General features: G+C 32.8%; 4 protein-coding genes across 4 annotated transcripts; 1 reads left to right on the forward strand and 3 right to left on the reverse strand.

Moving 5' to 3' along the window:
* Positions 1 to 6300: 6300 nt before the first annotated feature.
* On the reverse strand, positions 6301 to 12164 carry LOC126672109 (probable arabinosyltransferase ARAD1). The gene is made up of 9 exons (XM_050366040.2): positions 11585 to 12164; positions 11331 to 11504; positions 10831 to 10988; positions 10595 to 10742; positions 9954 to 10069; positions 9723 to 9861; positions 9058 to 9168; positions 8481 to 8549; positions 6301 to 6626 (listed from the first exon to the last, which is right to left on the reverse strand). The coding sequence occupies exons 1-9, from the start codon at positions 12074 to 12076 to the stop codon at positions 6501 to 6503; spliced, it is 1533 nt and encodes a 510-aa protein (XP_050221997.1). The 5' UTR covers positions 12077 to 12164; the 3' UTR covers positions 6301 to 6500.
* Positions 12165 to 12508: 344 nt separating this feature from the next.
* On the reverse strand, positions 12509 to 16319 carry LOC126672110 (TOM1-like protein 1). Its single transcript, XM_050366041.2, has 4 exons — positions 16181 to 16319; positions 15193 to 15737; positions 14409 to 14654; positions 12509 to 13167 (listed from the first exon to the last, which is right to left on the reverse strand). Exons 2-4 carry the CDS (start codon positions 15709 to 15711, stop codon positions 12745 to 12747), a joined length of 1188 nt encoding a protein of 395 aa, XP_050221998.1. The 5' UTR covers positions 15712 to 15737; positions 16181 to 16319; the 3' UTR covers positions 12509 to 12744.
* A 625-nt stretch (positions 16320 to 16944) lies between these two features.
* On the forward strand, positions 16945 to 20358 carry LOC126674047 (uncharacterized). Its single transcript, XM_050368415.1, has 7 exons — positions 16945 to 17326; positions 17422 to 17480; positions 18323 to 18382; positions 18493 to 18562; positions 19131 to 19200; positions 19699 to 19725; positions 20045 to 20358. Exons 1-7 carry the CDS (start codon positions 17105 to 17107, stop codon positions 20092 to 20094), a joined length of 558 nt encoding a protein of 185 aa, XP_050224372.1. The 5' UTR covers positions 16945 to 17104; the 3' UTR covers positions 20095 to 20358.
* LOC126674046 (wall-associated receptor kinase 2-like) lies at positions 20044 to 23603 on the reverse strand. The gene is made up of 3 exons (XM_050368414.2): positions 22320 to 23603; positions 21785 to 21934; positions 20044 to 21702 (listed from the first exon to the last, which is right to left on the reverse strand). Exons 1-3 carry the CDS (start codon positions 23212 to 23214, stop codon positions 20546 to 20548), a joined length of 2202 nt encoding a protein of 733 aa, XP_050224371.1. The 5' UTR covers positions 23215 to 23603; the 3' UTR covers positions 20044 to 20545.
* Between the last annotated feature and the right edge of the window lie 2851 nt (positions 23604 to 26454).

Here is a 26454-nt window from a genome sequence, read left to right on the forward strand (position 1 = left end):
TCCAAAGTATAATTCACTTACCTACTATAACTTTTACAAGGTATGCGTTCATCTACCATAAAAAGAGCATGAGTTATGCCTAGAAAGATAATTACATTCATATACTCAAAACGCTGCTCAAAGCTCTAAACTGACTTTAGCATCGGAAAATTAATCGGACAACCACCATCCGGTTAGCTTCTATCCTGTTTTGTAGGTCTCATTCACCGGTTTAAAAGGCAAACTCCATCAATAATAATGAAGCAAAACAAATATTTTGACAAATTTATTCTTTTTTATTGACAAGAAAGATATAGATACAGATTTTACAAAAAATGATTTTATTAAAATAAAAAATATTATTGTGTTTCTATCAGTTATTGCTCCGCTAATAGCACTAGCCACTTTGTATTACCATTATTATATAACTAGTCGTGTACCCGCGCATTTGCGCGGAATATAATTAATTAAACTAATATACTAAATATTTTCAAATAAATCATATAAATAATGATAAAATTTTAATAATTAATTATTTTTTGCATATGTTTATAGCATTGATAAAAGTTTAATAATTAATTAGAACACATATTATGTGGATTGAGATTCCCTCAAGTTCATTTGAGGAGTCATGTTCATAATCTACAGCGTTCCTTTTATAATGAACGGTGTAGATTAATTTGTTTAAATTTGTATTTTTTTTATCTATACTGTTTATTTTGTGATGAACAGTATAGATCGTGAATATAATCTACTCAAATTCAAAATGAACTTGAGAAAATCACAATCTATATTTTGTTCATATGATCTATATTGGTAAAGTTTCCAGTTATATCATTATGAATTAACTTTTACTAATATATAATACATGTTGTTTTATCATGTACCGAAAGTAGTCCGACAATAACATAAAAATTTTAATCTCTGGAAATAGTTCTATAAGATTTATTAGTATAACGTAATTTGTAGATTGCAACTTTATGTTAAATAACGAATCAAAATTTTACAACCAACATAAAATACATTAGATAACGAATTAAGATTCTATATACATATACATGTACTAAAATCTTGAAATTAAAGAGTGGTTGCCCTCTAATTTTCTTTAGTTTTAATATTTAGTTTGTTTTTGCAGTAACAACCACATATTTAAAATCTGTTGGTTTTTTCTTCTTTTTTTATGAATTTTTTTTCTTTCATGTTTTGTTTTCTTTAATGGAGTTTTGGTTCATATATCGTTTATAGGTTATTGTTATTTTTTAATGAAAATATCTATATACAACAAATCTAAAGTGATTTTAGTGGAAATTTTATTTTTATTTTTCTCTTAAGTAGACTCATTTAAAGACCGAAACGTCGATTTTGTGGTTTATGATAACTTTATGTAGATATATTTTTTTTGTTATTTTGATGTTCTGTTATTATATCGCTTGAATAGATTAACTTACTTAATCTTTGATCAAGTAGAATTCTTTTTTCCATTAATTTAATTTTTATTATTGTAAAAAAAACATGTATTAATTTTGAAATTATCAAATAGTCACTCTAGCAATGCAACACACTAAATAACCTCAATATATATAAAAATATATTCCAACTTCTTATAAATTTCCATGGCTGTCAATTTCAATTTTTTTACTTCTTCTCATAATAAAGTTCTATTTCTGTAAATGCAAACCAAACACAATTTATTATTAGTTTAATTGCAGTCATACTATGGATAATTTCATTAATTATTTTAGGCAATTAAACATAAAGACCCATATAGACAAATAGTAGACTATTTGTATCCGGGTAAAATGTTCTAATGAACTAAATTATTTATGTCATTTTTTTATTTCTCGCAACAATTAATTGGACAGGGATCAGAAAACAAAAACAATAGTGTAAGTTGAAAGCAGTTATATATTGCATAATTGAAATTAAAAAAAAATCAGGTTTTCTCTCTCTTTTGAATTTAAGAGGTTGATATCAATTAGGAAGTTTAACTAATTGACTTTATCTTTTTGTTTCAGGCTCTATCAATTAGAATTTGATGTAAACTAAAACTGAATTTCTAAAATTTGATAATGATTTAAATTAAAAATTATGATAATAATTTAATTAAAATAAAATAAGTGTTTTAAAAAAAGTAGAAATTAATGAGGAGACTCCTTTGGTCCTCTCTCAAAAAAGATAGATATGTTAGTTTATCGTGGGACAAATTCAAATTTAATGTGGAAAGTAATCCAATTTCCTATTACAAAAAATAAACAGCAAAAATCAATCATGGACCATAATATACTCCATCCAATTGTCTTAGCAAGCAAAGATCGTCAAATTTGTAAAATTAATAATACTTAAAAAAATTTACCTGGTAGATTTGTTATGAACTGATAAAGCACATTTTTTTCATGGTTAAGATCAAGAACAGGATTGACATCGTGGCTGTGTAGGCTTGAAATAGGGTCTGCATTTTATGAAGGAAATAGGGTCTGCACTTCATTGTATTTGATACAATTGATACAGCATGAGAAAATCACAAGGTCATAATTTAAGTTCTACAAATAAATATACAAAACAAAAGAAGAAAGTGAGTAAATATCTGATGAAGAATTTACCTTAGTTATTAAACTGTAAGAATCAATCAAAATTATCATTACTAATGACTAAATATAAACACCCAATACAATTAAATCTGCAACTATAAGATATTAATGAAAAAGCAAACTCATCAAATGTTAATCGATCATATGACCAAAGTCAATCAATTAAACAGCCCATATTAAGAAAAATAAACTCTGATAAAGAAAGATAATAAAAAAAACTCACTATCTCTTGGAACGAAAAGAAAATCCGCATGTCTCGTTTTTTTAAGAATTGACCTCTACCGCAATCTCTGATGCAACAATAATACATAAACAACAATCAAAATCAATTAAAAATACATATATGAGAGTTTAAGAAATCAACTATGAATAAAAAAAACTGTGAATGCTCATCTATTTTATAGATTGATAAATTTACATCAATTGCAAACTCTTTAAATTTTTAAAAAGGTGGAAACTTACAGATAAATCTCAAGACTAAACTTAATTATCTATTTAACAAATGAGAAATTAATATAAATTAAAAATTTATTAAACAAATAAGTTTAAATAAGTAGTTTTAAATGAGTGGGAACTCATGAGAATGTCTTATTTGGTGAGAATCAATGAGAGGCCTCCGTTGATCCTCTCAATTATATAATATATAGATTGGTAAAGCGTAATTATTTATTTAAACCTTATATTCTTAGAACAAATATTAACAAATATGATAGTATAAACACTTAAAAAAATTAAAGTAGAAACTAAACTAAACTAGTAAATTTAAACATGAAAGAAAAAGAAAACAGTAGCTAACCATGATTTTCGAACATGCCATTGCCAAGTACCATGCACGCCACCCGCCGCTATAATAAATTGAAGGCTTAATACATAGTTTGACCCCTGAACTTGTACCCTTTTACCCATCTAACCTCTAAACTTAACGTCTCACCTATCGAACCTCTGAACTTGTTAAATAATCCGATTTAACCCCTAAACTTGATAAATACGTAAATATTGAACCCCTTCGTGCCACCTGTCACTTGAAACATTCTAGAAGAAATTGTGTACGGAGGGGTTCAATGTTTACGTTTTTATCAAGTTCAGGGGTCAAATCGGATTATTTGACAAGTTCAGAGGTTCGATAGAGGAGACGTTATGTTTAGGGGTTAGATGGGTAAAAGGATACAAGTTCAGGGGTCAAACTATGTATTCAGCCATAAATTGAATTTCAATTTCTATGTTGGATTTCTAAAATTTCTAGACTAGCCTTATGATTTTGGTATAACTACGAACATGCCAACCAAATCAAAATGCGGAAACAGCGGAATGATTATCGAATGCTCATCCCCTGACGTGGCAATAACTCTGGATATTCTTCACATTTTTCTTCCAATCGTTGAGCCAACCTCTCTACCGGAGCGTATAAACCACGGTTGATAAGTTCAATTTATGATCAATATTAAAAATCGATTTATATTTGCCTTCAAAAACAAAATAAACGATTTAATACTTTTATTAGGCACTTAGTTAGAATACACTCGTCATGATGAGAAGCAAGTGGCTAGAATTTTTTATTATTTTCTCAATCAATTTAGCAACTCTTGTTTCATGATGGCATTTGAAAAGATAATTATATTGAAAAATAATGAAAATGTTGATGATGATGTTGGAGATTATTGAATGAAAGAGAAGATTTTAAAAGAATAATTATAGAGAAATTTTTGTCAATCACGTAATAAAAAAAATTAAAATTAATCGAATTGATAAAATCAGCTAAAATTGAATTTTCTAAACTCGGTTGATTTATTTAGAGAAAATTAGACGTTGGTTCTAACTAGAAATTACAAATGCCAATTGAAATTTTATATGTTTAATTTAAAATTAGCTAAAATTAAATTGTTTAAATTTGGTCTATAAATTTATAAACCTAATGGACTCTTTACTCAAAACATTTGACAGATTAAAGCTAAAAAATTTATCGCTCGAGATATAATGAGATAAGGCTCACAAAATAAGATATTATAATGACAAAGTTGAGATGATTTTGATAACAAACGATGTATTGTCTTGCTACAGATAAATTTATACATATGTACATTTGTTATTGCATTGATTTTATAAAGTTATTTTTTACGTAAAAATGTAGTATATGTTATATTTCCACAATCAGGAAAAGAAGAAAAAAATTAGTAAGCGTTGTACTTAAATTTATTTAGCAAGTAGACTATACAAAAATTATAATCTATAATATAAAATAATAAATATCATTGGTTGTCAAATCTCAATCTCGGTTTCCAATAAAAAAACTATGTTGCAGTTACATAAGTTTCTATATAACATATTTTTTCTTACTAAGCACGCATCGTATATAAAAGTTTCACATAGCGCCACTCCGACATAAAAGCCACATAAAGGTAAGCGGCTCATATTTCCTCCTAAACAATAAAAAACTGTTGGCTTATTCATCTAAAATCCCTTTATTTTTTCAAATTTTTTTATTTCTCATCTTTTAATTTTTTTAATTTTAATCTATTTTTTATTTTCAGTTTCAACTGTAGCTATTCATTCAAATTTGAAAAAAATAAATTCAAATATACCTTATATTTTTCTCAAATAACAAATTCTAATTTTCTATAATTTCTTTATTTTTCTTCGGACGCTGTTAATAATTTATTTTTAATGTTAGCGGCAGTTTATTATTTTCAATATTTATTTTAATTTTATGGAATATAATACATAGAAAATTCTTTTAAATTGAGGAAAGAGTTGTCTATGTAAATTGCATATTCCAATATGTAAGGAAAGGAACATTGTAGATGGGCTACAATCTACATGCATTAATTATTTTAAAATGAAACAAAACAAATAAGCTCTAAATACATATGGAAGGCACGACCGAGCCAGAAAAAGGTTGTTATGTGGAACATATTTGGATGGTATGGTTCGGTTTTTGTAGTTTTCTTGGGTTTAGATGGGCTCCACACAGATGAGGAGATCTGATTGGCCTGATGACCGCGTGAGCCCCACCAACGAATAGGTTGGATTTCGGACCTCCTTTGAATGCATGTTACTATAAGAATAATAATGTAATGAATATCAAATCTGGAGACTGGACGTGTTCATCATCTAACCACGTGCTCTCCACGCCATTTCCCTTTCTCTTTTCAATTGAATAATTACATATCGCAAATCCCGTTATTCACACAACAAACTAGCGAGATATTTATCATATTAAAATTGTTAATTTATATCGCAAATGCTTATTGATTTATTATAAAAACAATATAATACAACCGTCACATGAAATAAACATTTTACTAGATTAAACAAAATTTCCATCAGGCACTAAATTGATTTTTAAAAAATTCATGAAATATATAGCAATTAATTAATTTAAATAATTCTAACATTTAGATTTAATATGAAATTAATATATTTATAAAATATTAGAACATTTACTCTTTACAAAACTAATGAATTTTGAATCAATTTAAAATCTATAGATTTTATTCCTATTAAAATTTCAAATTCAAAGTACAACCTTCTCAAAGCTATATATGGCTCATAAATAAGTGAGGAATTAAATAAATGTTCCATTTGGTCATATTTACTTTGCTTCAAGGAATAAGCATCGTTCTCAAAAAATAATTCTTTCAGCATAGCTATTCCATTCTAAATCCAAACGTAACCTATATATGTGCGAATGATTACTGATAACACAGTACAGAAAAACAACTGCAGAACACAAAAGTTGAAAGAACAAGCCTATTCACTGCAAGACAATGAGAGATCTAACATGGTGGAACGTTTTTCCCACACACGACACCTTTTTTCTAAAAATAATAATAACAAATGGGAAGGTTTTTTCGACTACATGTTTTTTTTTCGAGATGAAACCAATAAGTATGAACCGCTGAACGATGTTCTATTTAGATAACAATTTTTCTTAAATTACAAAGTAGTGGGACCTGTAAAGTTGGCAGCTTTACAATCGCAAGTACATACGCTCCTTGACTCTTTAACCATGCGCTGTGATCTCCGCACGTGAAGCTTCATGTTCACCAATTTGCCAGCCATCTGTTCGAAGCAATAGGGTATGCAAACAGTCAGTTCTGTTAAAACAGAACAAATCTAAAACCGAATTAACCTAATAACTTTATCTTTGTAACCGAAACAAAACCAAATTAACTAAAATTTTAAAAATAAAACCCGAACCAATGAAATAAGTTTGTTCATCCGGTTAAACTTATTAAAATATAAATAAAAATAATTACAAACAAATAAAAAAGTATTTAATTCATTTATTAACCGAACCGAATTGATCAAACTAGCTGAACGGACAGAAATGATAAATCAAACTTAACCAAAATAGATCATTTAGTTTAATTTATTTGTTTAACCGAATTTTTGCTCACCCAAAGGCTAAAGACATATTTGAGTCCTTGCACTATACATTTTTATGAATTAAATCCTTCAATTACACTTTGAATACATTGAGTCGTCACACTTCTAATTTTGCAGACATTCAATCCTTCCGTCGCAAAAATTGGCAATGGTGCTAAGTCAGACCGAGAAAAAACGGATCGAGGGACTTACTTTCAACAAAAATAAAAAATACCAGACCCAATATTAAAAAATATTAATGTAAAAAAAAAAAAAAATTTATCTAAGTCGTACTCTACAGATGCATGAACTACAATTTTCTTTTTTGTCATGGAGAGAACTAATGTCTACAAAATTAGAAGTGCATGAACTCAATGTTGACAATTATAGTGAAGGGACCCAATTCAAAAAAAGTGCAATAGTGCAGAAATCCAAATGTGTAAAAAAAAAAAAACCCCCACAAAAACTACCATGTATCAAGAAACATTATTTTGACCTTCAAATGATGGAAACTTTCTTAAGTCAAAAGTAGTTCTGCCGTCGGACGAAGTTGAAACAAAATTAACAGGCGAGTACCAGTTTCACACAGATGAAAATTAAATTAGTGTTACATTACTGCAACATGCAAAAAGTGCTCCTGTGAATGTAGTCTATGGACGTAACATTATTCAAACACAGGTGTTGCAATCATAAAGCTTTAGCCATGGCCATGAAGTAATTAAATATATTATCAGCCGTTAACAGGCAAAATATAGATTTCGATCATGCTAACAGACAATAACCAAATACCGATGATCATAGTTATTAAAGGCGTTAGGCGACCCAAGGCGACGAGGGGTCCTAAAGCCTGAGGCGCAAGGCGCGAGGCGAGGCGAAAGCCTTTTGGAAATAAGGCGACCAACTAATATAAATATATATATATATAAACTCTATATATTTTTAAAAAGTTCAAGTATAAATTGTATTTTCTGGACTTAAAAATATTTTAAATTTACATTTAAAAGGCTAAATTGGCCTTTTTTGTTAAAAAGAAGAGTCATTTGAAAACTTAACCATTATTGATGTTAAAAACAACCCATTTATTATAGACTAAAGCCTTTAAATGTATAATATTGGTCTTGGGCTGGCTAAAGGAGGCCCATTAAGACTTTAAGGAACCTCTTTTCTCTTTCCCTAACCTATTCCAACTTTCCAAACCCTAGACATAGCACCGCCGCACTTCTTCTTCTTCTTCCTTCATTTTCTTTTTCATCTGTTTTTTTTTTCTTGAAGTGTCTGGGTAATAGAGGTCACAAAGGCGCGCGCCTCTGGCCTCTGGCCTCTCGCCTGAGGCGATTGAGGCGCGCGCCTTTGTGACATCGCCCGCCTTTGGGCAGTTGAGGCGACTCGGCCGTCGCCTGAGTCGCCTCTCGCCTGAGGCGCGCCTCAGGCGCGCCTTTAATAACTATGCCGATGATGATTATGTTCTTATTTAAATAAAAATTCGAAGTATATGCATTAAAATTTTAAAGCAGCATAACTATAGTAATAGAACAGAAAAATGCTAACCATTCTCCACATCAAGTCTTCTGGACCCAGGGGCTGAGCTGGATTGGAATACAAAAAATGCCTCGAGTACTGAAATACATAAAAACAACAACATAAGTTACGCTAAAATAAAAAGGTTTCTCTCTTTCTTCCCTCTTCTATAACAAGCTATATAAGACAAGCTATATAAGACAAGCTATATAAGACAGAGAGCTGATAAGCGACTGGGTATATGAATGAACTAATCTAGACAATATATACGAGGCATTGACAAACAGCTCAAGGATCAAACTAAGAATAAAAAGAGTTGGCAAAAAAAACACACCCATGATCTATATTGTAGTACTTTGGGTCCAACAGTAGCTTCATAATTAAAAGTTGACCAGAAAGGCCTGTCCTCTATGTTTTATTTCTTCTCATGATTTGCTTGTGTTACTAAATTAAAGAGAAGAGGATGGGAGAAGGGGCAATCGTCAGGTAGCTAGGTTGGGTTATTAATATTACTATTGGCAAAATAAAATGATGCATAAGCAAACAATCAATTGGTCACTGAATAATTTTAAGAATTCCAACCATGAAAACTAAAATAATCACAAACCTTGACAAGATTCCTTTGCATTTCCCTCCTTCGAGCAGGGCTTACACCTTTTAGAAACTTTAACAGCCAACCTGGTTGTATGGCATCAGAAGAAGAAACGAACATAGCTATCTGCATGTAAAATAATTGTAAGACATATTAACAATCTCATACTATAGATTTCAAGCTAAACTAGAAACCTTCCAAATGACACAAATCAGTAACAATTTTTTAGTGTGTCCGACAGGCTTCACCCTCAAACTCAAAATATGATGACTGAAGTAATTATGCTGTGACTTGGTACTTCTGAATTTAGGAACTATGAATTGCTCATGTAATATTTTTTAGTCTGCAACTTCACTCAATTTAAGAAGTTCATGCAATTGAGTGAAGAATGTTGGGTCAAATTCTGACTAAAATCTAATATGACCTGTAAAACATTAAAAAACAAGAAAAAAAACAAAAAGGTTCCGACACTGTACACAATTATGATTCAATCCTAAGGCTTTCTAAAACAGTAACCATAACTCCTTAATGGCAAAGTAGACAAAGTTCCAATCTTACATAAGAGGACAACACCATGCCACAACTACTGGGCTATATATATCCACATCTATTACACAGAAGATTATCCTAGATTAAAAGAAAAAAGAACCCACAAGACAGCCTACAGAATGCATGCAAACCTTTCTATAATCAAGAATTCCTTCAAATGGGAGCTCCAGTTCATCACTGACTATTACTGGAATGCATCCACTAACAATAGCGTCAAATAATCTGGCAGACGACGGAGTATCACCAGCTGGACTTAAGCAAAAGATGGATCTGATGGCAAAGAAAGCAACCCTGCTATTTTAGCAAAAAACAAGGAAAAAAAGCTACATTAAATAAAGAAAGTAAAAATTCTAATGTACTACTTGCGCATGCCAATCTGAGCTGCTGCTTTTCCTCCTTCTCCTGCTGTCCCCTCCTCTACAACCACACCATCTGCTCCACTTAATTCTGCTACAAGTTTAGCTCGAATCTTCCCACCCTAATATAAGGCACAGATAATTAAGAAACTATGCATATAAAGAGATAGAGAACCAAAAAATAGTAAACTGCTGCATCAATCCAAGATCTGGATTGAGGAATGCTATTATCGAATTCAATTCAGTAAAGCTTCCAGAGGAAAACATTATAAGAATTACATCAGATAGTCAGGCAAGTTGGATAGAAATGCTCTTGATTTATACCAATGCAGCTAGCCAACTTCAATGCAAAAAGTGGAAGACTTTCAGTACTGGAAATTTTATAAAGATTAGTCATAGAGCTAATTCTACAATCCTAAATTCCAAATTTTATTTCAAATTCACATGTATCACATTCTCTATTGAAGGAAAAGCATGGGAGCGTTCTTCCACCTAGCATTATGTTATCCAATGTTCAGATACAACACGCTGCCACTTGTCCTGTGAGCTAATTGCTAACAGAAGTTATAGTTAATATCAATAGAAAGTGATGCATATGGTTCTATAATAAATCTAAATGCAAACTGATTAAATAATTAAAATCATACTGCATTTCTTTTAAGCCGCCCACGAAAGAAAAGCAAGGTGGTTCTCTTTAATTCAGTCTCTGATGCACACTTGGCATCACATAAATCAACATTCGCAACATAAGGAAGAATTAGATCTTTCTCCAAAAACACTTGTCCTGGCTTGTACCTGAAATTTTAAGTAATGACAAAAAATTGGCAACTAAATAAACACCTACCAAATGCTATTTCAATTCCCAACTTAGTCATGATCTTACCAGTTGCCTGTGGAGTCCATGTCTGGTAGCAACCAAGTTGCATTTTTCACATATTTACGAACAGATTTGAAAGACCAGGGATGATGAATAGGAAATATGTGATCCCTCCCTCCAGATCGTTTCCACGCAGGCTGATCTGTCACCCATTTCAAAGCTTCCTACAAACACAGGAACCAAAATTCACTAATTTAGAGACCAGAAGTACTAAAAACTAAAATATTTAAAATTCTCAAGGCAAAAACAAAACAAAAGTTACTAAAGAAGTTCAAAATTGAAAATGCGGAAAAATTATCATTTCCGTGCACATCAAGCATACACTATTTCACAATAATAAACCCAAAAAGCAGAACTGGATTACTATCAGAAAGGCATATTATCGCATAAAGGTCTTCAATTTCAGTTGGATCACACGATTTCCAAATTTCATTAGCACAAAACGCAACGACAGCCTTGATTAATTGATTGATTAAATAAGAAAAACAATGGAAGTACACTCACACCCTATATAGAGCCTTGCATTGTTGTTTCTCCAACAAGAAGAAACTGATAGTAGTAAAGAAAGGCACATAAAACAAGTCAGCTTCCTCCTGCTTATGAACCCTAACCACACTTTTCAACAGCCTTTCATGCTCCGGCGCAATCAAATCCGCCCAAAGCCAATAATCGACGGAATGCTACACAAAAAACACCACAATTCAGTGATTTTAAACAGCAAAAACAACACCATAAACTAAATTAAAACACATAACTCAACCTGTTCGATCAATCGATGCACGGGACTGCCATTTGAAGTGAGATTAGCAGTATCTCGGTAACTATTTCTGAACAGCAAAAGTAAATCATAAGTGAATTTGCTCGGCATTTCGTAGACATAAACCCTAATCGGAAACTGGAGCGGGTAATAAGGATCCGAATACAATCTCTCACTCTCTCTAACAAAAACCTTATCGTCTAATTTATTAACGTCATCTTCCGTAGAGGATGCTGCTGACGTGTCGTCACGAGATGACGGTGGCTTGTGCAGGGCTTTGGCAGTGAGGAAGTGTTCGAGGGAAGCGACAAACGAAGTTTCGGGTCGGAGTGTGAGATTAGGGTTCGGGTATTTGATTTGAGAGGAGAATGAGAGGGAAAATATGAAGAAGAGGAGTGAGAGAGCGAGGAGTGAGAGAGTGAAGAGGAGAACCGGAGATCTGGATCTTGTTAGTGACTGTGATGAGGTTGCGTGATGATGAAGTTTATTTGCCATTGCTATTTACCGGTGATTGTCTTTTCTTGAAGAAGACGGTGGTTATCATGGACTGAAGATTGTGTTTTTCTGGGCGCGCGCAGCTGTTTTGCCAAGATGGCTAAATGTACAATTTGAACCCTCGTATTAGTCTCGAACTTTACTTTAATTCTTAATTATTTTTATTCTCATTAAATGTATCACGCGTTTATTTTGTACAATTTGAGCCATCTGAACTAAATTAAAAATATTAACGTGAATTAATCAAAATAGTTGAGCGTGAGTTAGTTAATTGACTCAGACGTATAAATTCAAGGACTGCGATAACCCGATAACAAAAATTCTGTAGAAGCTGGTTAGTGGTTACCATTAACAGCTGCAGGAAAAAATGAACTTCGCGAGCGCATGGGAAGAAACATGTGCTATATCAGCAATCAATGTCATTATACGAAGTTAAAAAAGAACCAAATTACCGTCCCATATATACCATGTCAAGCAATTGGAGCATTACCAACACATGGACTACTAATTACAGAAATTAGCAGAAAAACTTGACAGAAATCCATCATAAAATCAAAGTTTTCAGCCAATCATAAATTTAAACATCGAGTGAAGTTGAACGCCTAAAAGAAAAACATGACAGGCCTCTTTTCGTAAAAAAAAGATGGGATTTATCGGAACCATTCAACTCAGAAGCTTATGAGATCATCCTTTGAAGATTGTTGTTTCTTCGGATCACGCGCTCCCTCGGATGTGCTGCCGCTTTTCTTACCAAAGATCATCTCATCAAGATCATCCATCATGTCATCGTTGAATCCTCCAGGAGCTCCTCCCCGTGAACCTGCTGGTTTCCTAACCAGGGCATCTTCTCTTGCGTGGACAGGCGACTCATCAGGCTCAACAGCAACGGGAATCATAGCAGGTTCTGGCTCGGAAGAAACTGCCGGTGGCTTATTCAACTCTTCATACTTGGTGAGAACTTTCTGGATCTCATCGTTGACATTCAAGGCTTCAAAGAGTAAGGCCTCGTTATCTCCTGCTGTCTCGATAATTCTTTGGACAGTAAATTGTGACTGACGACATTGCTGGAAAAGTGTTGTTGTCAAATCATCCTGCAACCGGAAAAGAATGGTTTACTTATCGAAACAAACAGCATTATTGTAATAATGATACTACTTTTACCAACCACGAAAAACGAATTCATGTGATCAACACCAAACTCAGATGCAACTTACACCCCAGCATTCACATATGACGTTTTTTTTCTCCCAAAGATAGAGCACGACTCTTAGAGTCTCAGTTTGTTAGTTGTTAGTTACGGAGGTAGGGATCGAACACATGACCTCTTGATGCACTTGGAGACGCCTTAACCATCTAGGCTAGGCCCACACTGGCCATATGACAGTTTCGTTACAGTTAAATTAACAAGAAAAGGTTTTGTAAATTGTAATACCAAACTATAGTCGGATTAGGTTTCTTCTTAAAACAAGAAGAGAGACGAAAAAATTATGAGCTGGAATTGTACATGATACCTATTACCGTTAAATGTATGCTTTGCTTAGGTTTTCAATTTTTCAAATAATATTAATTTCATGCACATTTCTCAGGAGTTGAGACAAGGCCAAATTCTAAAGTAATTTCAAACATTGGAGCTTGAAGTAACATCTGATATTGATTCTGTATCTTTTTTAGAGAGTCCACATAGCCAGACTCCAATTAACTTGGATATAAGGCTTAATTGAGTTGAATTGAGTTATTGCTGGAATATAACAGGTCAGCAAAACAGAAGACACTATAGCTTAGGTGTATGTTACTGCGACAGAAATATGATGACGGAAAAGAAAGAGATAAACCACCCACCACCCCGTGAAAATAATTCTCTTACATGTTTTCCATCTACCGGTCATATGTCTAACTTGTCGGGTAACACTCTGTTGGCCCTCGTTATTATTGGATTCGTTAAACCTACAGTTCAACTATTTGACAAGGCATGATTTAGACTACAAAACAAAGTGGCTCCACCATATACTAATTTAATGATAAATTTGTACGAATTATTTATGTTCATGATAATTAAAAGAAAGATTCAATAATACGGAACTTCTAAAAGGCACCAAAGGAAAGAGTCCAAATACATAAGTGTAGGAGAAAATTAGTATTTTAAATGTTAGAGATGAAAAAAAATATCCACTGAAACAAGGACCCTTCAGTTCAAAATTTGTAACTTTGATCCAACCAAAGGACTCGTCAAGCACAATAATCAGCCTACCAGAATGCTTTCCATAAAAGACCAATAGTCAATGACTAGCCAGACCAGGATGTGTACATTACACGAAGAAAAAGATAAAGATACCTGTAATGCATCTTGTTGGGGAGAGGATGACAACACTGTTGTCAAAAGTTCAATACTGTTTCTCGCCACATCAAACGCTTCCTTTGTTTGTTCAGCTGTGAAGCTTAGCACTGGTATATCATGCTGGATTTGCTGTGCAAGACTAGCATCCACTTCAGCTGCTGAAACTGAACGAGCTGGTGTAAAGATGGGTGCCAAACTCTCATTATCACGACCCGGGAATCGAATACCCCTCGATCTTAAACTCTTTAAGAGAAAAAATGAAAAGAGAGAAGAATTTTTAGAATTCAGGATTCTGTGTTAGCATATCAAAATTTAACACCAAAATCTAGAGCAACAAAGAAAAGCAAAACCCATTAACACATAAAAAACTTATGCAGGTCATTCAGAAACACATTGCGTCTTCTGACATGATGTAATATCAACATATGCCATCATCAAAGAAAACTATATTACTCTTATGCAATTTCTGAGGTATATTTATAGAACTTACCTAAAAACTCAATTTTTTTTATTACATGACTCGTAATTCAAGATCATGATATGATAATTGTACCTATGATAACGGGTAAAAGTACTAAATCTTGGCCAAAACCTAAATGTATATATAAAAGAAAGATAAGACATGCTGCCTCCACTAAGTTGATGCGTAGATTACTTTTTCCATCGAAATAACCAAGCTTAGAAGTAGTTACTCTTTTTTTTCTTTTTTTTTCAGATTGTTCTGGCAGCCATACTATCAAACAAATGCATAAAACTGTCAAAGAGAAAGGGGAATGAGTACCTTGTATGTTTCTTCATAAACAGGTAAATATCGCAGCTCACTAGTTGATTCACCCCACGACTCGATCATCATGAGAGCCTTATTCCTATTATTGATAACAGTTTGAGGATCATCAATCAGCTTCACCATTTCATCAAGTACCCTCTCAGCTGCAACCTCCGAAAAAGCCTTCTCACAATTCTTAACAATCGTTTCAAGTAAAACCAAGGCCAGATACTGCACCCTAGCATTCTTAATCATAACGCGTTTCTTTACCCCACGAATTAACTCCACACTACTAACTCTTTCATGATTAATCATATCACATAAATCAAGATTCATAGCCCAATCAGGCTCTTCAAGAGTCTCCGCCGTAGCATCCTCGACAAGTTTATCAGCCTGGTTCGGACCTTGGAACAACTCCTTTACTTTAAAGCTCATCGAGCTCATACCCGCTGTCATCTTTTTGCCCACCTCAGTGCCTCCAATCTTGAGACGCTCCCCGAAAGCACTTACTTTATCCATCAAATTGTCACTCATTCTTAACTTAATCTAGATTCCGAGTCCTGAAAAGGCGAATGCTAACATAAATCAGAAGAGAATACTTATTACTCGTATTATATAAAATTAGAGTCAGTCAACTCAGCTTGCCAAATATAATTGGTAATTCAAAATCCAAGCAACAATATTTAAATTTAAATTTTAAAAATTCAAAATACAAACATCTACTTTTCCTCTTTTACCTAAAAATGACACAAAACCCTGATTTTTAAAATTCCTGAAATCTTCTAAAAACTATATTTTTCTTTCAATTTAGTCCTGTTTCTTGGTCTTTGTATACATCAAATATTAACCCTAAAGAAGAAAACACCCAAAAATAATTCCAGTTTTATATTCTATTCCAATTTACAAGGAAAAAACAGAGCGTAAAATATATGATCAGATAAAAAAAAAGAATGGATTTTTATCAGTTAAGGTAAAGAATAAAATTTTGGGACAGAAAATTAACCTTAATTTAATAAAAGATGTAAACTTTTGTTGTTGTTGATGATGCTGCAAAAGTCTGAGTAGTTAAAGTCTTGAATTCAATGTTCCTTGAAGTTTCAGTCTTCTCTTGTTATATTGTTGGATTAAAAGAATTTAGGAGTAAGTAAACTAAATACATTAGTTAAGATATTTTTTTTATTTTAATTACGCGTTTCTTTTTTTTAATGTTTTGTTTCTTAAGTTTTCGTTCCTGTGCGGCGGCACCGCATTGTAACTCGTGGAGCTTAGCTCTTTAACATTTTAAATTATATTACTATAAAGGAATTAAATTAAACAAAGGATCATTTCACCCTTGAACTTGGCACAAAATATTTTAAAAAATCAAAATATTTTATCTTTTTGTTCTTTTTTGTTTACGGTCTGAATTTTTAAAATCATCATTGTTGATCTATTTTAAATTTTTAGTTTCAATTATAGCTATTTTTTAAAATTACAGTGAAAATATATATTCAAATATCTCTTATATTACTTCATATTGTTCCAATTTGCCTATTTATTATCAAGAATTTCGAACACGAAGGGCATATGTGAATTTTTTTTCACTCTAATTCAAATAAATAGCTAAAATCGATGATTTATAGATAAAAAAAGTCAAAAAGATGAGATATTTTAAAATGATTAACCCTTTAAAAAAATTAAGGCACTAATATTAAAATAGTATAAAAATAGGAGAAGGACTAAGTATAACATCTGTATAAATAAGAGGACTAAACAGTGATATAGGTCCAACAGCAAAGTCCAAACCAAACCAAACCAGAAACTATAGCGACGGCCGCAAAGAAAACTGAAACCAAGTACAACATCAAAACCAAATTCAACTCATAATCTGTAACTATTTTTTCATTCAAAGGCAGATTTTTTATTGGTGATTTTTTCTTGGGCTATAATGGATTTCAGCTGGCTCAGTGCCATTTTAGTAGGAGCAGGCTGTCTTGCTCTGGGTTACTGCATTGGTTCGAGAAAACCCGGTTTTTTCTTTCTTAGAGCTGTTAAAGTGGGTAATAAAGATGCTAACTTTAGTAGCTCAAACAAGAAAAATGGTAATAAGAAGGCTAAAGAGCCTCTTGAAATTGAGAAGCTTGCTGATCTTCTTGATGATTTTAAAATGGTAATTTTTTTATTGATTTTTTAGTGTAATTAGAAGTTTGGGATTTGAGTTTTGTTTTTTAATTTGGTGTGTTTTGTTTGTTAATTTGTTTGCAGATTTTGGTTGTTAGAAATGATCTTAAGATGGGGAAAGGAAAAATTGCTGCTCAATGCAGGTACTTTAACTTAATTTTGTTGACATTTGGACAATTTCTAAATGCAATGTGAACTGCTTTTAATTGTTGATTGAAAAGTAGGGTGTTTTTAAGTTTGATTATGAGATTTCTAGTTAGAGACGGTGAACACAAATATGATTAAGTATCAGAAATTAAGGATCAGATCCTTAAGAGCTTGTTTGTATATAGTTGATCAGTACTAGTAAGTAGTACCTAGTCTTTTTGTGTGTTTGGCAGAGACATTTTTTGATTTGTAAGAAATACTTTAATGACTGATGCCGATATGCTTAATTGACATGAACAACTTATAAACATGCCGATTTGAGGTGATTTTTTTAGGTTATTTTAAGTAATGCATTGTCTGGGTACGGGAAGATGTGTCTCGAAGTTGGGTTATAAACTGATGAAGAGTAGTTTTGAGCTATTTATTTAATTTATATCTGTCTAGCCGCATTAGATAGGGACCACAGTTTCGATCCTTTACTGGCATAATGGGTGTTAATTTGAAAATGGTGAATCTAGGGCCACAAATTTCAAGTGAGTAAGCTGTCGAAATGAAAGTCTACATGTCCTTTCAATAAAAAAAGAACCAATTCTTTTGCTTGTAGTCAGAGGGACTACTGCGAAAATTTCTTACACCACAAATGTTTATCTTTTTTCTTTATTCACTCTCGAACCATGGTTTTTGCTGTTTGAATTAATCGACTTCTCTTCCTTTCAACAGCTGGTTTTATTTGATGAGAGATTTATGTTGATAATCCATCATGAACTGATGAACATTTTTAACCATATTGAACTGTTTTTATTTTAATTGATGACCTTAATCTGTCTTTATTGGCCAGTCATGCAACTCTAGGCCTATATAAGAAGCTTCACAATCGGGCACCGAAAGCTTTAGAGAGGTATAGCTACATTGTGGCCTGAATTAACTAATGGGACCTTTTTATATATGTATTTCTTCTTCTTTTTCCTGCTCTCTCCTTTCAAGTTTTAAAGTTCTCCTAAAATTCAGGTGGGAGATGTGTGCACAACCAAAGGTCGTCGTAAAAATTGAAAGCGAGGAGGATATGCTTGTATTGCAAGTCAGTGTTTTTTTATTCAAATTTGATCAGATGTTACATTGTTTAATCTCTACATCATTAAGAATTTGTTTGTTGTTTAGTATTACAGTTTTGTTTAACAGCATCAGCCATTCAGCCTAAGAAGGATTATATGTGTTTGGGAATATCTGCATTGTTCCCCAAATATTTCTTAACTTTTTGATTTTTCATGTTGATCACTATGCAACAAATATTTGAGTATTGTTTATTCTGTTTTGCTCCCTGTTTTATGAGCTCGTGCATTATTTTCTCGCTTGCTTGAGAAGTTGGACATTAACTATTTGCATCACTTTCATTGTTTGTAAACTAACAAGAGGCATTGTTCTTTGTTAGTCATTGCTATGAAGGGTCATGTTCTTTAATATTAGCTATTGCATTATTAGATAAACTTGTACATTAGCAATTGGAATAGAAGTTTCGAGTGTGATGTTTTATGCGCAGTCCTTTGATGGCACTGTTATGTTCTTCCCTTAAGTTTTGCTATAGATTTTTTGTTGGTTTATTTTTTCTCCTCTTTTTTTTCAACCAACTTTTCATCCCACTTCGACAGGAGAAGGCTAAATCACTTAAATTACCAACTCATATTACCATAGATGCTGGAAGAACACAGATTGCTCCAAGTGAGTTGCTAAGCTTATTTCCTCTATGCATTGTTTTTGACAGATGGCATTATTTTGTTGGCCGGGATAGTTTTTTAAGTTCAGTTTGAGATGGAGTCTACATTTATGCTTGAACTTGCCTGTCAATTCTATATGCATTTTTGTTTGGTAGAATTGAATTTATCGTGAATTAAAAACATAAACTATTTGGACTATTTATATGAAAGAGCAACAAAACTATCAAATTGTACTATATAACGTTCTGACTTTTGTTTTGGGAAGAAAAAGTTGAACGCTGGAGCCTCTGATGATAAAGACAGCGTGCTTTTGAATTCTTAATAATATCAAACTACGAATGATGTGGGCTAAAAGTATGAAAAAATAATATGAATGCCAAGTCACTGGTTTTGCAAATTAGAGCTCTTTTCTGTTATACGAGAATTAAAAGAAATTACATTATGATGTTTCCTTCACTAAACAGAGGACTAAAATTTGTTTGTTTTATTACTAATGTTTCAGATTCAAGAACGGTGATGGCAATTCTTGGTAAGATTCTTCATTCTAGCTATGTCTACTAAGTGTAAACCTTTGTGGTCTATCTGGTGTAATTGCATAGACTCAAAGTAGTCATTTGAACTACAAAAACTACATATTTAGATTCACTTCTCAAGTAATGTGAAGGTTAGAAGTGATGTAACTTCATACCCTAATCTTCACACAGTTACTTTAAACGTGCTTAATATAATTTCTGTGCAGAGCGACAAAAAGAAAAATCGAGAAAACAAGATTTTTTTATATTACATTCTTATCCTTCTTAATTACAGCTACTTTAATGTCATCTTTTTTTCATGCCGACCCCGTGCAGGTCCTGTTGAAGTGGTTGATGACGTGACAGGCGGACTGAAGCTTTTGTAGATGCTAATCTATCAAATTGGTAGATAGTTTGCTCGAATTTAGGAGGCAGTGCAGTGCAAGATTCAAATCGACGATCTTAGTATTTATTAGAGAAATACATTGTATGCATGTATATCCTTAGCCAGCAATTTGGTGATAATTTATTTCTCCAATTTGCAACTATCAAAGTTCTGATGATGGCAATTTTTTTGTAACTGTCTTCATGATGAGTTGCTGTAACTCGATTTTTTGAACACAATGGAGGCATTTTTTTTCTTTCTTCTATATAGACAAAAATTGATCTAAAATGATCCAATAACCTTCTGTTGCTATAAAATAATAGTAGTTGAATAACTAAAATATAGCAAACGACAATGTTAATAAGCGCTTGCAAGAATCTTATATAGTTCACTAATCACAAAAATATTTAAGCCTATAGATTTTCCAAGACAGAATAAAAGTAAACACCTACTTATATACTATCAGTAGAATACTCGAGTTCAAACGTTCTTAAACTAAGGATTTCATGTTGCTTGGATTCCGAAGTTCCCATGTCAATAGAGCAGTAAGGCGATTGAGCTAACAAGTGGTGAGTTTCTTGGCAAGTTTGATCATCATCATTCCAACTGCTATCGTTCAGCCTCTTCAACCTGCCAAGTTCCTCGGCCACTTGCTTCATACTCGGCCTTTTCACACCACAGCTACGCAGGCATTGTTTCGCAATCTCTGCAAAAACTTCAATCTCTTCCATTTGTTGTTCATTAGTAACACCGAAACAAAGTATTTCCTTAAGTTTACGATTTTCCAAAGATGAAAGGAAGTACTGAATGACGTGCTCTCCTGATCTTGCACTAGAGTTGGGTTTCTCCCCTGTTAAGAGTTCGACAAGGACAACTCCGAAGCTATATACATCGCTTTTTTCTGTTAAATTACCTGTCATAAGATACTCAGGATCCAAATACCCAAAAGTCCCTTGAATTTTTGCACCAATATCAGACTGTCCCGAAGAAATTAGCACTGATGCGCCGAAATCAGATACTTTGGCAGTGTAAGTATCGTCTAAAAGTATGTTTGAAGACTTGACATCTCCGTGAATAATGGGCGGGTCTGCTAAAGAGTGCAGATAGTCAAGTGCAAGTGCAGTCTCTACAGCTATGCTCAAACGGTTTCGCCAGTTTGCCAGGATTGGAGCTTTGTTGTGATGGATGTGATGAAAAAGAGTTCCGTTGGAAATGAACTCATAAACTAACAGAGGAACTTTAGTTTCCAAACATAACCCCAATATCTTCACCACATTCTTGTGATTGACCTGTGAAACGATCCCTATTTCGTGTTGATACTCTTGATTTATTTGGGCCTTGTCGATATCTTTTGGCTTCTTGACCGCAATCTGTGTATTATCTGCTAAAGTACCTCTGTAAACATATCCAAAACCTCCTTCGCCCAGAAGCTGAGTTGCATCATAATTCTTGGTTGCCTTTGCCAACTCTGCTTCACTAAAAAGTCTTACTCGTTGATGCTTTAACAACAAACCTCCATTCTCTAAGAAGTTCTTCTCCTTTGTTCTTCTCTTGTAGATGATGATGACCAACACAGCCATAATCACAACGGACAAAGCCGATCCAACAACTGTGACAAATGTAAGAGTTAGAATACTTAAATGAACATCATAAGTAGAGTTATAATGGCTAGAGCAAGAAGAGGACAGTACTTGCTGCAATAGCTGTGATGTTCATTCCTCGACAACCAACTTTAGCATCACCGCGCATCCCAAGAGGACACTGGCATGTGTAGTTTCCAATTGTGTTTTTGCAATTACCATCGCATTTGTACTTTTCTGGTTCCTTGCACTCATCAATATCTGTTTAAAGATGCAAAGAAATTATTTGGTTTGGTTCATATATAACTAATAGTTATCCATGGAATGACTATTCCATATGATATTTGTGGAATACATATTCTCATTCCTAAGGAAAAATCCGTTCCACAAACCAAACATAGTCTTATTGATTTTCATCCGCTTATGTGACACTATCAATCAAAAGTTGGTAATCTTACATAGTGAACTTGGTTAAGCTATGGATTTTTCAAATAATGGGAGCTACTTTCAATTGCTAACACTCCACATCACCCCATTTCCTATTAATTGCTATGCATTTGGGTGAATCTGCACTAACCCGAGCAAATACCAACATAGACAGAAGTTCCAAACAAAAGAAACAAGACAAGAAAAAAGTTTGGGTTACCTTGACATCCTTGAGGGAGATATGGATTTCCTGTGAATCCATCTTTGCATATGCAACGATATCCATTTCCGTTGTACGAGTAGACGCAGTAAGAATTAGCAGCACACGCATATTGGGAACCGGACTGTGCTACCTCACAGGTCTCCTCTCTTACCACCCATTCAATCACAACATCAGATTTTACAGGTTGGACTGGCTGAGCAGAAAGCTGAAGCTTGGAAACATTGAAAGTCCTTTCATCTGCTAGAAATGCAAATTCACATGGATTGAAAAGCAAAACATCGCTGTGATTGTTCGGACTTCGAAGATCAATATTTAACGTCTTAAGACTTTGAGGTATTGGAGTTTGGCAGCATCCAAAACCAGAGCAGGAGCCCTCTAGAGTAATATTACTACTGCAAAACGATATGCAGCCGCTACCGAAAGTGGCTTCTTTATCTTTCATCAAAGCTAACGTATCACACCCGATAGTGGTGAGCTTATTTCGTGAATCAGAGAACCTGAAGGGCCCTCCTCCCAGGGTGATAGACTGGGCGAATCCCCTTCGTAGCCCTGTCCGGTTGTAACATCTGAATGCTGCGTCGATTTGTACAGAGATTGCGCCTTCCTCAACTGATATGTTGTGAATAGGCATGTTTCTGCCGAACATTAGTCGAGGAGGACTGAAACTGGTATTACAGGTAAACATAAAGAAATTGTTTAAGCTGCAAGTAGGCTCGTTCTTGATCCCAGAAGTGAAGTTGATTCCAAATGGATATGGAACATCAACATCTCCACATTTATTACGACAATTATCAGATAGTACATCGGCCGTCGATACCCGTAAAGCCACTAACAACAACACAAGGAACATCATCTTTGCCTTCATCAAATAATGCATATAAATTTCTAGCATAAGGAGACATGTTTATATACGTCGAGAAAGAGACTCGTTCCGAAATAAAATTCATACCAAGAAAATGTGTCAACCAGGAAGAAATGTCATTTGTTCTGGGACCTAGTAAATTTATGACAACTTAATTCAACTACTTCTCTTCAAAGATATTAAAAACAAATGGAACAGGTCTAATTTATTGTTTACAGCATACTAATTGATTTCGAAGCAACCCATACAATTATTTTAATTCAGTCTACCTAGATAGTCCATCTTACCATCTTCTACGTAATTATTGTAGGCTCTGAATTGTTGAACAGGTCAAGCTGAAAATATTGTACAAAGTTTAGTCATTATAACGACTTACCATCCATCCATCTAAATTTACTACTCCCTCCCTTACTAAATTCAAGGATGGAAGTTCTTATAAGAAATCTATAAAAAATTACAAGAGTAAATATTTTGTCAAAAATGAAAAATCTTACTATACTAAATTTAAAAGTATCGAAACACATTTATTGATTAAATTTCATTCATATATATTGTTGGGATTTAGTCATTTTTTTTCTCTTAATCATGAATTTTACATTAAAAGTATATTAATCTTTTTTATAAGGTTGTTTGTGAAACATTTATTAGATCGAAAATACATAAATAACAAAAAGTTGAGATACGGAATTAAGAGAAATGGGAATTTTTTGCAGGGAAAGCTACCGCAACCATAATCACGTTTTCACTTACTCCGATGATTATAGTATCAAGCACTTTTGCGAGTTCTAATAGAAAAATTATTGCACACAACCGGTGCGCCATGTCATTCGTGCAACAAACCAATTGTGCGTTAGCCATGTGGAAAATTAAATGATAAAAAAAATAAGTAATAATTAAAAGATTCCCTATCGCAAATGCTCATTGGCTTGATGTAAAAATAATGTGGCGCAACGGTTGCATGGGATAAACACTCATTCTAATATAATCCGAACTGAAAAACTGTTTGGAGATAGGGATGGCAATGAGGCAAGAAGGGATGGGGAAGCTACAATGGCGGATCTAAAAAATTTATATGGTGGGATACATTGTTTATTTAGAATTTTCGATTGCGGAAGAACTCACTCTATTGTTGAAGAAGCTACATGTAAAATTAACGTCAATTTTAATAATAAAGTACATATCAATGAATACATAATGAGATTTAATTACAATTTTTATATTATATATTTATATATATGTGTGTGTTGTATATCTATATCTATATCTATCTATATTATATATAAAAGCACGGATTGGGGAGGGAGGGACAGGTAAATTTACTAAATATAAAAGCAGAGATGGGGGGGAGGACGGGACAGGCAAATTTATTGAATAATCCTTTTCAATTTACTATTAAATAAATGTTTTATAGTTATTAACTAATTAGTTATTTAATTAATCACTATTATAATTAAAGTCCTAATTAAAATAGGTAGCTAAATTATCTCCAATTTAATTTTTAGTATGTAAAAAATAACTAAATTATCTCCAAATTAGTAGGAATACCTATTTTTTAGTTTGATTGAACTACAAAATTAAAATAATATATTTGGTCAATATATTATTATTAAAATTTCTATCTTATTATTTTTAAAAATATTATTAATAAAATTAAGTTAATTATTTAATTATGGTTATTATAAGACCAAAAGAAGAATAAATTCAGTATGGAAAAAAATTTAATAACCGAATATATCATATTTACTTTTATAAAAATTCTTAACTAATTTAATATTAATTATAAATAAAAAAATTGATATAATTATAATAAATTTACTAATACGTTTATTGAGGAGTTACGTTACGAGCCACGTGCATAGCACGTAATGCGAAACTAATATATTAAATAATATTTAGATAAATAACTGCATTAATATTTTGAATTTTAATAAAACTATATATATATATATATATATATATATATATACTAAGTAGCACGGAAACGGAAACGGGAAACGGAAACGATACGAAACGGACACGGAGAAACGAAATTTTTTTCAAAATGAAGGACACGAAACGTGGGGGAAACGTGTAAATAACAAAAATTTAGGGATATATTTATAAAAATATTATTTAAATATTTATGATAATTAACAAAATAATTCAAATTAATGTACTAAATATTTAAAATTTTATAAATATATAAAAAATATAATACAATTCAACACAAATAAGTATATTTGTTGTACTGTGGGCAATGCGAATGTAAAATTCATGGGTAACTAGTTAGATTTTTTTATTTGTGGGTAATAATTTTAAATTTTTTACAAATTTTAATTTTTATTATTTACAGAAACGACCCGAAACGTTTCGTACGGGTGTCCAAGAGTTTCCGGTTTCCGAAACATTTCCGAAACGGGAAACGCAACTTTATCGAAGTTTCCGTGCTTCTTGGTATATATATGAATGAACTTCAGTTATAATTTTAATGTGTATTAGTGATATTTAGATTTGAAAATACAGCGAATGACATTTTGTAATCACAAGGAGAAGAAAATGATAACCAACAAAACATAAACGAATTCAAGTCTGCCACTACAAGTTCATAACTTCATTTGGAAGGCTTGCCCGGCGTTCTTTCCAACGTTCGATGCCCTTGCCACAAGAAAAGTCTTCACTAAAGCAGATTGTGTTGTGTGTGGAGCAGAAGCTGAATCAGTAGTTCACCTATTTGGAACTTGTTCATTTGCGTTAAAATGCCGGAGGAATGCAGGTCTGCCGCTAGTTGCAGGTAGCAGTGTTGGCAGTCAGGATTGGTTTTCCAAGTTATTCAGTTGATCTTGAAGGGGAGCAAGATTGTTTGGCGGTGATTTGCTTGTATTGTATCTCTGGAATAACCTCAACAGTGTGGTAGCTGAGGAGGTTCTCAATAAAGCAGGTCATCACCTGGTGGCTTGGCAGAGGGCGCATTACACTTGTTTCACGTCAAGTCATCAGAGTGGTCTGACCATTCTCCTGAATTTCTTAATCTAAATTAATAATTAATAATTAATAATATTGATATATTCTCGTGAAAAAGAAAAAAAAACACGAATGCAAGTTCGCTTTTCAAACATTGCAAATTAGTAAAGCCAGCTTACGCCAAGTCTTCAATTGATTTTAAGATGGAATCTAACAATAACTTCTTCACAGCTTACTCTCTGAATCCTCATCTTCATCATAATATAATTTCAAATCAACGAAAAAAATAGAATAATGGTCAAAACTGAAAATATAACAACTCCGATATAA

This window comes from Mercurialis annua, linkage group LG3 (assembly GCF_937616625.2).
Source record: "Mercurialis annua linkage group LG3, ddMerAnnu1.2, whole genome shotgun sequence".
Classification (NCBI taxonomy): domain Eukaryota; kingdom Viridiplantae; phylum Streptophyta; class Magnoliopsida; order Malpighiales; family Euphorbiaceae; genus Mercurialis; species Mercurialis annua.

Bases quoted from the DNA above. Each gene is read 5' to 3' on its own strand.
- LOC126674046 (XM_050368414.2), bottom strand. From the start codon at position 23,214: ATGCTAGAAATTTATATGCATTATTTGATGAAGGCAAAGATGATGTTC. The intron at 21,935-22,319 runs GTAACCCAAACT...ATCTTTAAACAG, and splicing joins TCTCCCTCAAGGATGTCAAG to ATATTGATGAGTGCAAGGAA. The intron at 21,703-21,784 runs GTACTGTCCTCT...CATTTGTCACAG, and splicing joins CATCACAGCTATTGCAGCAA to TTGTTGGATCGGCTTTGTCC.
- LOC126672110 (XM_050366041.2), bottom strand. From the start codon at position 15,711: ATGAGTGACAATTTGATGGATAAAGTAAGTGCTTTCGGGGAGCGTCTC. The intron at 14,655-15,192 runs GTACTCATTCCC...TTTCTCTTAAAG, and splicing joins TTTATGAAGAAACATACAAG to AGTTTAAGATCGAGGGGTAT. The intron at 13,168-14,408 runs GTATCTTTATCT...TTCCGGTTGCAG, and splicing joins CCCAACAAGATGCATTACAG to GATGATTTGACAACAACACT.
- LOC126674047 (XM_050368415.1), top strand. From the start codon at position 17,105: ATGGATTTCAGCTGGCTCAGTGCCATTTTAGTAGGAGCAGGCTGTCTT. The intron at 18,383-18,492 runs GTATAGCTACAT...CCTAAAATTCAG, and splicing joins GCACCGAAAGCTTTAGAGAG to GTGGGAGATGTGTGCACAAC. The intron at 18,563-19,130 runs GTCAGTGTTTTT...CCACTTCGACAG, and splicing joins AGGATATGCTTGTATTGCAA to GAGAAGGCTAAATCACTTAA.
- LOC126672109 (XM_050366040.2), bottom strand. From the start codon at position 12,076: ATGGCAAATAAACTTCATCATCACGCAACCTCATCACAGTCACTAACA. The intron at 9,862-9,953 runs GTAGTACATTAG...CTTTGCCATCAG, and splicing joins GCTCAGATTGGCATGCGCAA to ATCCATCTTTTGCTTAAGTC. The intron at 9,169-9,722 runs GTTTGCATGCAT...TTTTACATGCAG, and splicing joins GAATTCTTGATTATAGAAAG to ATAGCTATGTTCGTTTCTTC.